Source organism: Aedes albopictus, chromosome 1 (assembly GCF_035046485.1).
Source record: "Aedes albopictus strain Foshan chromosome 1, AalbF5, whole genome shotgun sequence".
Classification (NCBI taxonomy): domain Eukaryota; kingdom Metazoa; phylum Arthropoda; class Insecta; order Diptera; family Culicidae; genus Aedes; species Aedes albopictus.
Genome location: NC_085136.1, coordinates 200,366,894 through 200,382,946, shown reverse-complemented (window position 1 = coordinate 200,382,946; position 16,053 = coordinate 200,366,894). Strand labels below are relative to the sequence as shown.

At 48.6% G+C, this 16,053-nt stretch overlaps 1 protein-coding gene across 1 annotated transcript in view; it reads left to right on the top strand.

Moving 5' to 3' along the window:
- LOC109432158 (calexcitin-1) overlaps positions 1–16,053 on the top strand; it is a 173,219-nt gene that overhangs the window by 124,744 nt on the left and 32,422 nt on the right. Inside the window, exons 3-4 of the mRNA XM_062846123.1 lie at positions 2,779–2,831; positions 2,909–3,028. Coding sequence (XP_062702107.1) covers positions 2,779–2,831; positions 2,909–3,028 — 173 coding nt within the window. The remainder of the gene's footprint in view (positions 1–2,778; positions 2,832–2,908; positions 3,029–16,053) is intronic.

Sequence of the window (16,053 nt, the reverse complement as noted above, 5' to 3'; positions counted from 1 at the left end):
TGTGCGACCCTTACTTTATTCGGCAAAGTTTTAGACAAAACCACAATGCAAAAGTCGTCCATACATAATTTCTTGATTGCACGCTTCTGAGATGAGAAAATAGCAAGTGAGTGTAACTCTTTGAAAGTGAGTGTTCCCATCCCTGAAAGAAGCATCTACGGAAATTTGAATAAGTATTAGTTCGAAAAAAGATTCCCTTGCAAATCTCTACAGAGCTTGCTCCGGATATCTCTCCAGAGATTCCTTCGGAAATCTCTCCAGAGATTCCTTCGGAAATCTCTCCAGAGATTCCTTCGGAAATCTCTCCAGAGATTCCTTCGGAAATCTCTCCAGAGATTCCTTCGGAAATCTCTCCAGAGATTCCTTCGGAAATCTCTCCAGAGATTCCTTCGGAAATCTCTCCAGAGATTCCTTCGGAAATCTCTCCAGAGATTCCTTCGGAAATCTCTCCAGAGATTCCTTCGGAAATCTCTCCAGAGATTCCTTCGGAAATCTCTCCAGAGATTCCTTCGGAAATCTCTCCAGAGATTCCTTCGGAAATCTCTCCAGAGATTCCATCGGAAATCTCTCCAGAGATTCCTTCGGAAATCTCTCCAGAGATTCCTTCGGAAATCTCTCCAGAGATTCCTTCGGAAATCTCTCCAGAGATTCCTTCGGAAATCTCTCCAGAGATTCCTTCGGAAATCTCTCCAGAGATTCCTTCGGAAATCTCTCCAGAGATTCCTTCGGAAATCTCTCCAGAGATTCCTTCGGAAATCTCTCCAGAGATTCCTTCGGAAATCTCTCCAGAGATTCCTTCGGAAATCTCTCCAGAGATTCCTTCGGAAATCTCTCCAGAGATTCCTTCGGAAATCTCTCCAGAGATTCCTTCGGAAATCTCTCCAGAGATTCCTTCGGAAATCTCTCCAGAGATTCCTTCGGAAATCTCTCCAGAGATTCCTTCGGAAATCTCTCCAGAGATTCCTTCGGAAATCTCTCCAGAGATTCCTTCGGAAATCTCTCCAGAGATCCCTTCGGAAATCTCTCCAGAGATCCCTTCGGAAATCTCTCCAGAGATCCCTTCGGAAATCTCTCCAGAGATCCCTTCGGAAATCTCTCCAGAGATTCCTTCGGAAATCTCTCCAGAGATTCCTTCGGAAATCTCTCCAGAGATTCCTTCGGAAATCTCTCCAGAGATTCCTTCGGAAATCTCTCCAGAGATTCCTTCGGAAATCTCTCCAGAGATTCCTTCGGAAATCTCTCCAGAGATTCCTTCGGAAATCTCTCCAGAGATTCCTTCGGAAATCTCTCCAGAGATTCCTTCGGAAATCTCTCCAGAGATTCCTTCGGAAATCTCTCCAGAGATTCCTTCGGAAATCTCTCCAGAGATTCCTTCGGAAATCTCTCCAGAGATTCCTTCGGAAATCTCTCCAGAGATTCCTTCGGAAATCTCTCCAGCGATTCCTTCGGAAATCTCTCCAGCGATTCCTTCGGAAATCTCTCCAGAGATTCCTTCGGAAATCTCTCCAGAGATTCCTTCGGAAATCTCTCCAGAGATTCCTTCGGAAATCTCTCCAGAGATTCCTTCGGAAATCTCTCCAGAGATTCCTTCGGAAATCTTTCCAGAGATTCCTTCGGAAATCTTTCCAGAGAATCCTTCGGAAATCTCTCCAGAGATTCCTTCGGAAATCTTTTAAGAGATTCCTTCGGAAATCTTTTAAGAGATTCCTTCGGAAATCTTTTAAGAGATTCCTTCGGAAATCTTTTAAGAGATTCCTTCGGAAATCTCTCCAGAGATTCCTTCGGAAATCTCTCCAGAGATTCCTTCGGAAATCTCTCCAGATATTCCTTCGGAAATCTTTCCAGAGATTCCTTCGGAAATCTCTTCAGGTTCGGAATTCCCGCCATGGTTCTTGGGAAACAAGAATGAAGAATATGGTTTTCAGACAGAATAACTTTCAAATTTGTTTTCTTGAGTACCTACTCAAACACAAAAGCATCAGACTCCAAGCCCGTATCAATTGAGTTTTTACAGTAAAATTACATTCTCATACTGCACTCTCCTCCAAGCTACCAAATCACCATTTCACCAAACACCCACCAGCATGCTTGGCCGAATTGACAAAAATGCATCTTCCTCCAGCAGATTAAATTGGTTCACCCAAATGGAATCCCTCAGCATTCACCGTCTTCGAGTGCAGAGCTGTGAACGTCCGGGTGCAACGATAAATTCAGCATGTCCCTCCTCCTGTCCATTGTGCATTTTCGTTTTACGTTTTCCACTCTCGTGTATATTGTACCTCTAACACTTTTTCGACCTGTCGGTATAACCGAGTAAAATGGATTACTAGCTTACACGTATCCGGAATGGGGCGGATGGATTTTTCTCAGCTCACCCAGTTCCAGCAGGTCCTTTATGCAGTAACAAGTGGACTTCTGCTGCCGGGTCACAAACTCCAATCGTGTAGATGGCAATCGGTTTTCAAGGGCGGTTGAGCTCAACTGGATTGAGATACGTACCTATACGATAAATGCATAGTAACCAAAACCGAAAACGAGAATAAGACTAGCGTAATCGAGTTGAGTGATTTGAATAATGGGTTTACAATGAGCTTTCAAAAGCTCGAATGTGATCGATTAGTTGTTCTCTAAGCCGGAAGGTTAGTTTGTCTTGCAGGGAAAACACACTTTGAATAATTGATTGTTATGGTTTGATGCTCTTTTTCTGCAGAGATACAGCAGCTCATGAAATAGTATGTTGCAAATGGAATAAGTCACCCATTTCGTTCTTATTTCCAGACATTAACCAGAGCGGAGAAATCGACCGCAAGGACTTCGAGCTGGCAATTAACGTAAGAGTCACAGCTGCAATTTATTTAGAACCCCGGAACCGCTCGTTAACATGATTCATTTTTCATCATTCCGACAGAAAATTTGCGAGCTGCGTGGCTGGCCGGAGGGACACGCCAAGAACAAGGAAACCCACGATGCCATGTTCAAGATCTGGGACGGTTTGCGGACGAAGGCCGACAAGGATAACGATGGCCAGGTAAGCAACAAATTTCATAGGGATTAAATTTATTGGCGCCCAATGATGCGCACCATTTTCCGCTTGGAAGTACAGTTTGTAAGATGAATGGCATCTACCAGTGGACTAATCTTGAGGTCAGGCCGCCCGTTCCCGGGATCCTAAACAATGCTGTGGTAACCAATTTGTAAACGAGCCGGTATCGAAATTAGGTGGATAACCTTCATCATGGAGAACGATTGACTTTGCACCTTTGCGAATGATTGAATTTCCAAGTTAAGTGCCCTTTCTTCACCAAAAAAGCGAGGATAAATACTTTGATCTTTTAAAGAGCAGCTTTTTCTAGATTGGATGCTACACTGAACATAAAATAATATGTGTAGCCATTTATGCGGTGTCTCTTTAAATTGAACTGAGAAGCTACCACAGATTGATTCGCCTCCTAGATTTACTTCCACGATTTCAAGAGCATGTATTTCCAAAATATGTGCCGGAGATGAACCAGCCAAGAGCTGAAAGTCTCTATAATGAAGACAAATCAAATCAAGATATGTCGAGAAAAGCACATGAGGGCTGTGCAATTTATTAAACGGACAATATAGTCACAGAGAAACAGACGTCACACACTCATCGCCTCCCATCGATCACCTTTTTAACGGTTGATTCAAATATTCACTGGTAGGTCGATTGGCCACTCGCGGCGCTGGTATCGTTTTTGCTCCTGTTTGACGTTTGCTCACTACCGCCATCTAGTGGCGGCCCGGCCATAATACGTTTAGCATTGGGAGATTAAATTTTCGTGACGATGTTTTTTAATGACATTTGTTCTAAGTGTTACGTCTGTTTCTCTGTGATATATTTGTCTTATTTGTTTCCATTTCTGATTGAAATCGTCGCTTTTTGCGTAACATTCAATAACATTTTCAAAACGTGTACTGATGGTAATGTGATGTGATTGATAGGCACCACCTGTGCTTTGCCTTGTCGAACGGTTACGCTTAATGTATAACTCAGGGAAATGGAACCCATCTTAAGCATAGTGCTCCCATTTTCATTTCATCTATAAAGAAGCTAGTACACACAAAACAAGAAATAGTACCTGTTCGGCAACCTGCGCATCCCTACTTTGCATCTGCAATAAGCATAAAACACATTTCACACTGGAGCTGACATGCTCCAGCTACGATGTCAAGATATCGTCCATGTACGTCCCCTTTTCGACGACCTTGGCAGCTTTCGGGAACTCGTGTTTGTGATCAATCGCAGCTTGCTTGAGGGTCATGGTTGCATGGAACGGCGATGGTCCCATGCCGTAAGTAACAGTCTGCAACTCTCTGACGGTGAGGAAGTCGTTTCTTTTGTGCCTCTAAAAGATCGTTGGTATTTGGTATCTTGCAGATTGACGCCCACTTGCCGGAAAATTTTCGGAATGTCCAGCGTTACATGTTCACGGAAACGGAGCAGAATTGCGGTCGTTTTGAACGGCCCGTCATTAGCACATCGTTGATGGAAACGCCTGTTGTAGTTTTGGCGGATCCATCGAATACGACTCTTAGTTCGGTTGTTGTGCTTGAGTGAGGGCCTCATCAAGTAGAAAACCGATCCCGGATCCTGGTTTGGTTCTTCCTGCACTTCTCTCATGTGCCCGAGCTGGTCATACTCTCGGATGAATTCCGAATACTGTTCCTTCAGCTCCGGTTATTTGTCCAACTTTCGCTGCAAATTTAGAAACCGTTTCAGTGCCATCTCTCACCAATCTCCCAGTTCTTGTTTACGCTCATTGAATTGGTGTCTGTCGGCGTCGGTGGTGTAGTGGTAAGCGTGGTTGCCTCTCACCCCAGTCGGTCGGGGTTCAATTTCCGTCGACGTCGATGGGATTTTCTGAGACATAAAATCCATGATCACGCCTTGCGTTGATGGGTTCGATATGTAGGGTCCCTCAAGTGTGGTGGCAGTCTCCCTGGGGCGTCGGAATTTAAGGCTTAGCTCCTAGACCCAGCCGACGTAAAACACAACTGGCGCCGAACGGTGCTAGTTGGCCAGAAAATAAGAAGAAGAAGAAGATGTGTGCGTTGAAAATGCTTCAAACACATTTTGTCATCCGCCGTGGGGGGCAGGCGAAGTACACGAAGTTTAGCGCCACCTAGTGGTGGATTTTTGAATCAAACGGTCCATCACAAGTAATACCTTGGCTGACCTAATAACTTTGCTAAATACCCCAAATATCAAGTAATTAAATACAGTATGGAAATTTCGCAAGTGTTTCGTCTTGTTGTTTGTGATATCTGTCATGCCAGAGACAAAGAGACGTAACACTGATGAAATGATTACACCAAATATCTCATGATCCTGATTACTTAGAGTGGCTTCCGAATTACAGCTTATCGTCGATCATGACCCCCAATTGCTTCTGTGAGCGCTTAGAGTTGATCATACACCCGCCTGTGGTGAGCACTGCCTGTTGTTCAGACTTGCACTTGTTTACCTCCGTTTTTTTTTGGTGTGCGAGTGCCAACTGTCTCGACCTCATCCAGTCCTCCACTATGCCAATTACGTGCGTTGCTGTTAGTTCCTCTGCCTTTATCGACTCGCCGTATACCACGATTACTCTCGGCAAAACCGACCAGTTTTACGCCCGGTGGAAGTTTGAGCCTCAATACGCCATCAAACGGCTTTCCATAGTACTGGAAGCAGGATGGACCCCTGAGGTACCTCCGCGGAGATGTTGTAGCTCCTCTTGCCTTTCTCGGTGTCATAGATTATCAGCTTATTCTGGAAGTGGCTCTCCTGTATATGGCATAGGCGAACCGGGACTCCTAGGTGGTGTATGGCGAACTCGATGGCGGCCCAGCCGACGCTCTTCAATGCATTCTTTACTTCCAGCGTGACGATCGCGCAATAGCGGATTGCTACTCGCTTCATTTGGAACGCTATCTCAGCCGTTTTGGTTACTGCCCTAATAGCGTCCACCGTTAATCGACGCTTCCGGAAGTCGAACTGGTTTCTGAGAGGGCAGAGTCTTCGGGTTTATCGGTATAGAATATCAGCCTCAACAGAATGATTCGATACGGCGGTGTCCAGAAGGCAGATAGGTCTGTATGCCGACGGCTCGTCAGGTGGCTTCCCGGGGTTGGGCAGTAGAACCAATCTTTGCCTTTTCCACCTCTCCGAAAATTCGCCTCTATCTAAGCACATCTGCATAGCCATTCTGAACATGTCAGGGCTAACCTCGATTGCCTCGATGGCTACTGTCGGGATACCGTCCGGACTCCCTGTAGGCATTACCCCAAGAGGTCGTATTGGCTACCTGGCAGAGATTTTCGAAGCACACCCGCTTACGTGCCTTAACCTCTTTGTTCAGTGCCAGTATAGCCACCCTGTATGCCTTACTTCTGTAGTGGTAATCCCTGCTCAGTGTAACTGCCGAACCCTCATTAGTATTCGAATATGAATATGATCATATCATATAATAAAGTTTAGTCTTGTCTTGACTACGAACCTACTCGGCCACAGTTATTCTTAATGAAGAACGTCTCACCTAGCTCGTTATAACAACTTCGTTCCATTCTACCCTCACCGGTACAAGCTCTTTTCATCCTCCTCCTAGATCCTAGGCAGGATGCGCGCAGTTCTGCAATTTCTGGACACCACCAGTATACCAGTTTGCGTCCATTTCTGGGTAGGGATCGCCTTCGCATGGCGGCGTCGCATGCACGGCTTAGAGTTCCGACTAGATCGTCGATTGATAAATCTATTCCCTTCGGTTGTGGCCGTCTTTCTCCGTGTTCCACCCTGTATCGAATCGCCAGATGATCACTGTGCGTGTAACCAATGTCGACCCTGCAGTCCGAGCTAGGGTTTAGACCCAGGCTCCAGAAGGTCCCGTCAATGATGGACTCTGTGCCGTTCCTACTGTAGTTTTTTTTGTCGCATACGTTCGCGACATCCACGTTCAGTCTAGCATTAGCTACGAGTAGAGCCCAGCCACTCGAGTTAGTCAAGCGACTACCTCACTCAATCACCCAGGCGTTCCACCAGAATCCAGCATAGACGAGAACTGGTCTATCGGCCACCTGGGAGGAGCATAAGAACTGCAGTAGTACACTCCGTTGATCTTCGCTATTGCGAAGCCGTCCTGCAACGTGGACATTATTTCCTGGACCGAAAGATGATCGCTTGAACAGATCGCCGCTATCTTGACCTTATTCGCTACCCAGTATCCGTTGTCTGGAGGGATGCGGTATGTGTCTGATAGTTTGGCGATCTCTATACTTGACTCCGAGACTGACTGCCACAGCAACTGTTGTGCAGCTCCACAGTTGGTTAGGTTAAGTTGTGTAACCAGCATTATCGTCGGTTGGTTCGACCTCCAAGCGTGCCTGGACATTTAGGGCCCACTCGTAGTGTAACCCTGGTTAGCCGTGAAAATCAGACATTTTGGTTCCGAGTAGTACTTACCCTGACCATGAGGCGTTCCACTCCGCACTTTCTGCAGAGTTTGCTCCTGTCGGGGCCTTTACACGCCCACGACTTCTGTCCTTGCTCGAATCACTTGAAACACGCCGCTGGCGGCGCGTACATGCTGTGCGGCTACACTGTCCATTGTCCAGCCTACCTTGATCTTCCCAACTGCAGTGGCGATCTGCGTTCCTGCCGGACCCATTTGCAGGCGGATTGGTGCACTTGGTGCATATACCTCGCACTGCTACTTTATTGCGGCTGCGAGCTTCTCTGCGTCGGTGATCTTGTTCAGGTTTTTACACTGGAGAGTCGCCTCCGCCGTTAGGGAGGTGCCTTTTTTGGCCGCCTCCTTCTTCAGCACTAGCATCATCGCGCCCAGCGGTAATAGACGATTTTCGCCTCGCATGGCCCTCAGTACCTCGGCGGATGTATACGCCTCGAGAAACCAGTTTAAAAAACCAGCGCCTCGTTCCGTTCGCGCTTGTGGGTTGCATTCACTTTTCTCAACTACTTCTTCTTTCCAACCGTAATCCAATGAGTCAAACCGGGTTGCCACCTTAGGTTTAGCTTCCGGTAGAGGATCATTTTATACTCAGCTGCTGGATGCTAGAACAGACGCTGCTCGAGCTGCACCTCTTTGGTGATTAGACGCTCGGGACGTACCTTCCCAACAAACATTTTTGCTGTACAAGAGTGGAACAAACCACTCCTAAGCAAACTTTAGCTTAAGAAACTGTTATTCAGCTAGTTCTGTTACTTGGGTTGTCAATCTAGCTGAAGTCAGAAGGACAACTAACAGTGCCCAGGCTGCACTACCAGCTAAGCACACAATTCTTAGCTGGCGGTCTTCGTCATCGATTGACCAGTGGAAGCATGAGGTAGGAGCTTGTGAAAATCAAAGCTATGCTGGACGGTCTTTATCGTCTCACCATTTTGCAAGCCCAAATGCGCTGCAGTGAAAATATATCAAGACCAACAACAGCGCAAACATGAAGCTTTCTGTTAATGGTGGCGAGATGCGTGGGTGGATGCCAGAAGGCCCCAAGTCGACAGAAACGTGTTTGTTTACGCAATGTTGATGCGGCCTTTTCAATTGTTGGTCTTGATATCTCGTAACGTTAGAATCAATTTGCCATATCTGATAAAGCTCACACTGCACGGTGCAAGTTAACGTGAGAATAACGTTTGATTAAACTCGCAGCAACTAAAGAACTTCTACGCGGAGAAGTAGATAAAACACCTCAACAAAGGAAAACTTACTCACATTCCTTGCGCAATTCAGGTGCAAAGCCCCAAGAGAAAAAAATCCAACTTCTTCTGACATTCTTCCAGGGGCACTCAAATGGAAGCACAACTTGTTCACGAGCAGGTAGGAATAAATTTGCAATTGTTGCATTTCATAGACGGCTGGGACGTGTGGAGGTAAATCACTTGAGGGAGGGCCCATGTGTGCATTCAAAGCTAGCAATGCAATGGGAATTTCAAACATCGCACAGGAAGAGATATGAGCAAATTTTTGGTTTCATCTCGGGAAGCTGCATTTCGACGACGCTTTTGGACTGGAAAAACTAGCGCCTTGTTTTAAATGTGTGACTACGTCGAGAAACCTGCGTTAAAGCAATCCAATTTATCTTCGGTAGTAGGTGGATCGGAGTACATTCTTGAAAGAAAAACACAAGAGAGGCGAACCAAATTTCTCTTTACATTCTTTCAAAAGATAAACACGGAGAGATTTGTTTGTCTTTTGAATGTGGGTGAAGGTTGTCATATAACGTTATTCTGTCTTATAGAGAAGGTTATTTGTCTTTTTTGATTACACAATTTTAAAATTTGAGAATTCTATCATGTTGTTAAGTTGTAAATGGAATAGTTAAAAAAAAATCCGAAAAATAAGTTGAAATTACGCTAGATTAGCTCATGACACGTTAGATTTCCATCAACTCCGCTACAAGATTGGTAATAACGTCAACCCCTAAAAAAAACAACCATTGGCATCTATCAATCAACACGTATCTCGGTTTATTCACGTTCCATGAGTAAGATCGTAAAAAAGTTCTTTTTAACAAGATTGACTTCATTTGACTTTCATGTCGCTGAATGCCTCACGTAAGCTTTTCCTCAACGAGCTTGCAATATTGAACTGCTTACGAAACTTTCCCTACTGGAGCTAGAGAGTGGACTAGTAGCATTCGCTTTCGACCAACCACAAAGCGAAGTAAAGATTGGTTATAGCACAACTTTTGGGAGCCCGGTTGCAATGAAATTAGTTCGATGCGGAAAAACCGGCATTTATATCTTCTTTCGTGCATGTTTGTTTTGCTTCCAACAACGTTCGGCTGTCGACCGACCGCCGGTCGTTAGATGATGAATATTACTTTCCTGACTTCAATGAGAAAAACGTAGCCTTGATGTATGAGCTATGGTCATGGGTGGATGATAGTTTATAACTCCCCTCACGGTGAGCGAAAGGATAAAAGGTTCCTTTGAAATTAGTTCATCATGTAAAGCTTTTAAGCTGCTGCTGGGTAAGCTGAGTCGATTCGTGATTAGAAGCAGTATGGAAAGAAGGTTACTCAATCAGCAGATATGATGTTGCCTAATGATTGTGAGCTGATTATAGCTTGAAATTTCATGTACAAATTTACAATTACAATAATGATGTACAAACATGAACACAGAAAAAACGTCATTCGCAAAAACATTATGCAGTTTCATCAAATTCATCAAGGGAACCAAGGTCACCAGGAAATGGGGCTTCTGCGTACTCTTATCCGTTGTCGACTGACCATTGGCTTGATAACTTCTCACATAAAAACTCATTCGTTTTAGGTGACAGCCGACAGAAAAGCATCTGTGATAGAGCTTTCTAAGCGGTATTATATATTTAATTCAAAACCGAATTAGCGACATTTTTTTCTTTTACTTCCGCTGATGATGCGCCTCCGAATTTCACGGCTAACGTTGTTGTCAGCCGTCAGTAAGGATCCGAGGTAGACGAATTCCTCCACCACCTCGAAAGTATCCCCGTCTATCGTAACATTACTACCCAGACGGATGCGGTCGTGTTCGGTTACGCCTACCAGCATGTACTTTGTTTATGAGGCATTCACCACCAGTCCGACCTTTTCTGCTTTGCGTTTCAGGCGGGTGAACAGCTCTGCCACAGTTCCAAATGTTCTGGCAAAAATGTCCATGTCGTCCGCAAAGCACACAAATTGACCGGATTTTGTGAAAATCGTTTCCCGGCTGTTGAGCCCGGCTCGTCGCATCACACCTTCCAGAGCGATGTTGAAGAGTAGGCATGAGAGTCCATCACCTTGTCTCAGTCCCCGGCGAGATTCGAATGAACTGAATAGTTCACCCGAAACCCTTACGCAGTTTTGCACACCGTCCATCGTTGCTTTAATCAGTCTAGTCAGTTTCCCAGGAAATCCGTTTTCGTTCATGATTCCCCATAGCTCTGCGCGGTCGATACTGTCGTATGCCGCTTTGAAGTCGATGAACAGGTGATGCGTTGGGACCTGATATGTGTTCACGGCATTTCTGGAGGATTTGCTGTACGGTAAAGATCTGGTCCGTTGTCGACTGGTCGTCGATGAAGCCGGCTTGATAACTTCCCACGAACTCATTCGTTTTAGATGACATACGACGGAAGATATACTGAGATAGAACTTTGTAGGCAGCATTCAAAATAGTGATTGCCCTGAAGTTCTCACATTCCAAATGGTCTCCTTTCTTGTGGATGGGGCAGATTACCCCTTCCTTCCACTCCTCCGGTAGCTGTTCGGTATCCCAGATCCTGACCATCAGCCGATGCAGACAGGCGGCCAACTTTCCTGGGCCCATCTTGATGAGTTCAGCTGCGATACCATCCTTAGATTTTGAGCTGGTGAATGGCATCCTTAACTTCCCTCAGCGTGGGAGTTGGTTAATTTCCGTCCTCTGTTGCACTGACGTCGTTGTTTCCTCCGTTGCCGTGGTCTCCCGTGTCTATGTTCTCCACGCCGTGCAGGTGCTGATCGAAGTGTTGCTTTCACCTTTCGATCACCTAACATCCGTCCGTCAAGAGGGCTCCGTCTGCATATTTCGGATCGCGGCACGAAGCCGTTGCGGGATGCGTTGAGCTTCTGATAGAACTTCCGTGTTTCTTGGGAACGGCACAGCAGTTCCATTTCTTCACACTCCGCTTCTTCCAGGCGGCGCTTTTTCTCCCGAAAGAGGCGGGTCTGCTATTTTCGCTGCTGTTTGTAACGTTCCACGTTCTGTCGGGTCCCTTGCTGCAGCATTACCGCCCTTGCTGCGTTCTTCTCCTCTAAAACCTTTCTGCACTCTTCGTCGAACCATTCCGTTCCACGTACCCGATGGTGCTCTTTTTTTTTTTTTTTTTTTTTTTTATAGAATGAGGAAACCTGTTGGTTAGCAACACCGTAGGAAAACCACATTCTGCACTACCTGACCTTGCTCCGCGGCACGCCCGTTAGGGATTACTTCGTAGAGGAGGGGGGGGACTGTGCTTTCGCACTCTCGCTCATCTGTCAGCCATCACACTCGGCATATCTCTAGGGGGCCAACTCGACTAACTGTTGGTCTGCCCGCCATTTCCTTTGGAGGTGGAGCACGATTGTGGATACCGTGTTCGACACGACATTCCACTCGTCCACCCCCGTACACATCCTCTCAATAATGTTATCGGGAGTAGTATCCCTGCCGCATACCTCTAACATGCTCGACCTCTGCTCCGCAAAACGCGGGCACTCGAAGAGTACATGTTCCGCCGTCTCCGCCCTGTTTGCACACTCCGGGCATGAGGGTGAGTTTGCATGCCCGAACCTGTGCAGGTACCACCTAAAGCACCCATGGCCCGACAGAAATTGTGTCAGGTGGAAGTTCACTTCGCCATGGGGTCTACACGTCCACCGGGACACGCTCGGTATGAGCCTGTGTGTCCACCTACCCTTTGTTGAAGAGTCCCAGACTCTTTGCCATTTCACCATAGACGAAGTTCTGGCGTTTCGTCGCGCGCCTCTCGTACCTCTTTCATCGTAGCACTCAACATCCTCGGCCAACACCAGTGCTATCGGCATCATGCCCGCTAACACGCCTACCGCGTCTTTCGAGACAGTCCGGTATGCACTGGCCACCCTGAGGCACATCAGCCTATGTACACTCTCCAGTCGGTCAACATTCCTCTGCAGCTTGAGCGCGTTCGACCATGCGGCGGCGCCATACCGTAGTATGGACACCGCGACTGACGCGAGCAGCTTCCGCTTACTCGAGACAACTGCCGAACTGTTTGACATCATCCTAGACAATGCCATAACCGCTACACTCGCCCTCTTACAAGCATACTCGACATGACTACTGAAGCTCAACTTGTCGTCGACCATGACTCCAAGGAGCTTCAGTGAGCGACAGGACTCGATCGAGCACCCGCCCGTGGTGACCACTGCCTGCTGTGCAGACTGGCGGTTGTTCACCACCACCACCTCTGTCTTGTGGTGTGCGAGTGTCAGTTGCCTCGACCTCATCCAGCCCTCCACTATGTCAATCGCATGCGCTGCCGTCAATTCCACCTCTTCGAGCGACTCACCGTATACCACCAGGGTAATGTCGTCGGCGAAGCCAACCAACTTTACTCCCGGTGGTAGTGCTAGCCTCAGTACTCCATCATATGCCGCGTTCCACAGTACCGGACCCAAGATGGATCCTTGCGGTACACCTGCAGTGACATTGTACTGTTTTTGGCCTTCCTCGGTGTCGTAAATCAGCACCCTGTTCTGGAAGTAACTACCCAGAATACGCCTTAGGCCAGCCGGGACCCCTAAGCGAGATATGGCGCTCTCTATGGCGGCCCAGCTTACACTATTGAAGGCGTTTCTAACGTCTAGCGTTACGATCGCGCAGTACCGTATGCCTCTCCTCTTTTTCTGCAGCGCAATTTCGGCCAATCCAGTCACCGACCTAATGGCATCCACTGTCGATCTACCTTTGCGAAACCCGTACTGGCTGTCTGATAGCCCCGCGTTGTCCGACCTCTCGGTATAGACCAATAACCTTGACAGAATGATCCGCTCCAGGAGTTTCCCGGCCGTGTCCAGGAGGCAAATTGGTCTATAAGCCGACGGGTCGCCTGGTGGCTTCCCGTGCTTGGGCAGTAGAACCAACTTTTGCCTTTTCCACCTCTCCGGAAACTCGCCTCTATCCAAGCATCTCTGCATAGCCGATCTGATCATGTCAGGGCTAGCCTCGATGGCCGCTTTGATAGCCACCGTCGGAATGCCATCCGGGCCCGGGGCCTTGTTCAGCTTAAGTGATTTCGCAATTGCGGCTAACTCCTCATTCGTCACTGGGGGAACCTCACTCGGACCAGGATGGTCTTGTGGTGTGGGTGCCCATGGTCTCACCTCGTGGTGCGGGAACAACGTTTCCACGATCCTCTGCAGCATCGCGGGAGAGCGTTCCGGTGGTGCAGATGTGCCTTTCGTTTTGCACATGACTACGCGGTACGCATCACCCCAGGGGGTTGTGTTGGCCGTCTGACAGAGATCGTTGAAGCACGCCCGCTTACGCGCCTTGATCTCTTTGTTCAGTGACAACTTTGCCGCCCTGTATGCCGCCTCTCGTTCCGCTCTCGACTCGTCGGTCCGGGCTCTCTGCATCCTTCTCCTTGCCCTGTGGCAAGATGCACGGAGCTCCGCGATTTCTTGACACCACCAGTACACCGGTCTTCGTCCATTCCTGGGTATGGATCGCCTCGGCATTGCCGCGTCACACGCTCGTCTCAAGGTACCAACTAGACCGTCGCTAGACAAGTAGTCTGTATTCTGCTCCATGAGCATCCGCTCCACAAATGCCGGCTTATCGAAACTCGAGGTTAGCCATCCTCGGTGAGTGTCGCTTATCCTCGACTGCTGCCGTCTACCGCCCTGTTCGATACTGTATCGAATCGCCAGGTGATCACTATGCGTGTACCCGTTATCAACTCTCCAGTCTGAGCTAGGGTTAAGCCCTGGGCTCCAGAAGGTCACATCAATGATGGACTCCGCACCGTTTCTGCTAAAAGTGCTTACACTGCCGACATTCGCGATCTCAACGTTCAATCCCGCCATAGCTTCGAGTAGAGCCCAACCTCTCTCGTTCGTAGAGCGACTGCCCCACTCGACCGCCCACGCGTTAAAGTCCCCACCGATGACCAAGGGGCTCAGTCCAGCTAGAGCGCTTGACAGCGAATCTAGCATGGACGAGAACTGACCTATCGGCCACCTAGGTGGGGCATAGCAGCTGCAGTAGTAGACTCCGCCGATCTTTGCGATCGCGAAGCCCTCGCACGTCGTGGAGATTATCTCCTGGACCGGGTACCGACCGGTCGTACAGATCGCCGCTTTCTTGGCCTTATCCGCAACCCAGTTCCCGTTATTGGGGGGGATGCGATATGGGTCCGAAAGAAGCGCGATGTCTATACTCGACTCCGAGGCGGATTGCCACAACAGCTGCTGCGCGGCTTCACAGTGATTCAGGTTCAACTGTGTGACTTGCGTCATTTTCGGCCGTTACGTCCACTTATGCTTGGGCACTTAGGCCCACCCGTCACATGGCCCTTGTTCGTCGTGCATATCAGACACTTTGGCGCCGATTTACACTCCCTGACGAAGTGGCCTTCTACTCCGCATCTTCTGCAGAGCTTGCTCCTATCCGGGCCTTTGCATGCCCACGACTTGTGGCCTCGTCCGAAACACCTGAAGCACACTTCCGGCGGCTCACATACACTGAGCGGGCACTCCGACCATCCGACTTCGACCATGCCCTTAGCAGTCGCTTTCTTCGCTTCCCCGACTGGAAGCTTGATCGTCGCGATCTGCATACCTGCTGGGCCTCGCCTCATGCGGATCGATGCGCATGGCGCGTCCACATTACACTGCTGTTTAAGAACAGCAGAGAGCTCCTCCGCGGTGGTGATCTCATCCAAGTTCTTACACTGGATGGTCATCTCCGGCGTCAGAGCCCTCACCCGCACTTTTTCACCAAGCACCTCCTGTGCTAGAGCCGTGTAGGAAGAGCCCTTGTTAACGGCATTCTTCTTCAGCTCTAGCATCATCTCTCCAGTCCTAGTGCGCCGGATGCTTTTAACATCCGCACCTAGTCCCGAGAGACGAACCTCGCTCCGCATAGCCCGCAGCACCTCTGCGTAGCTATTGCCCTCTGCTTTGAGCACCAGTGCGTCGCCTTTGGTACGCTTACGCGCAGGCTTCGCCTTGGTTTTGCTCAAAACCTTCTCCCTTTCTACGCGCCCGCGCTTGCCAACCGTGATCCAAGGGTTCACCTTCCCTTGGACCGGTTGGTCACTGCTACCGCTCTTAGCAGTCTCGCCTCGGGGTTTCGGCTCTTTGCCCCGAGCCCGTTTCGCGACCGGCTTGGCGTTGCTCGCACTACGCGGGCGTTTGCCACTCACCGGCCGCTCCTCGTCCATCGATCTCGGCCGTTTGGTTTGGGCCGAGATTTTTCCGCTCTCTGCAGCCCCACCTGGCTGCACCTTGCACACACTCTCCGTGGAGGAGCGGTCCGTTTGCGTGGACCTCTCCTCTCTA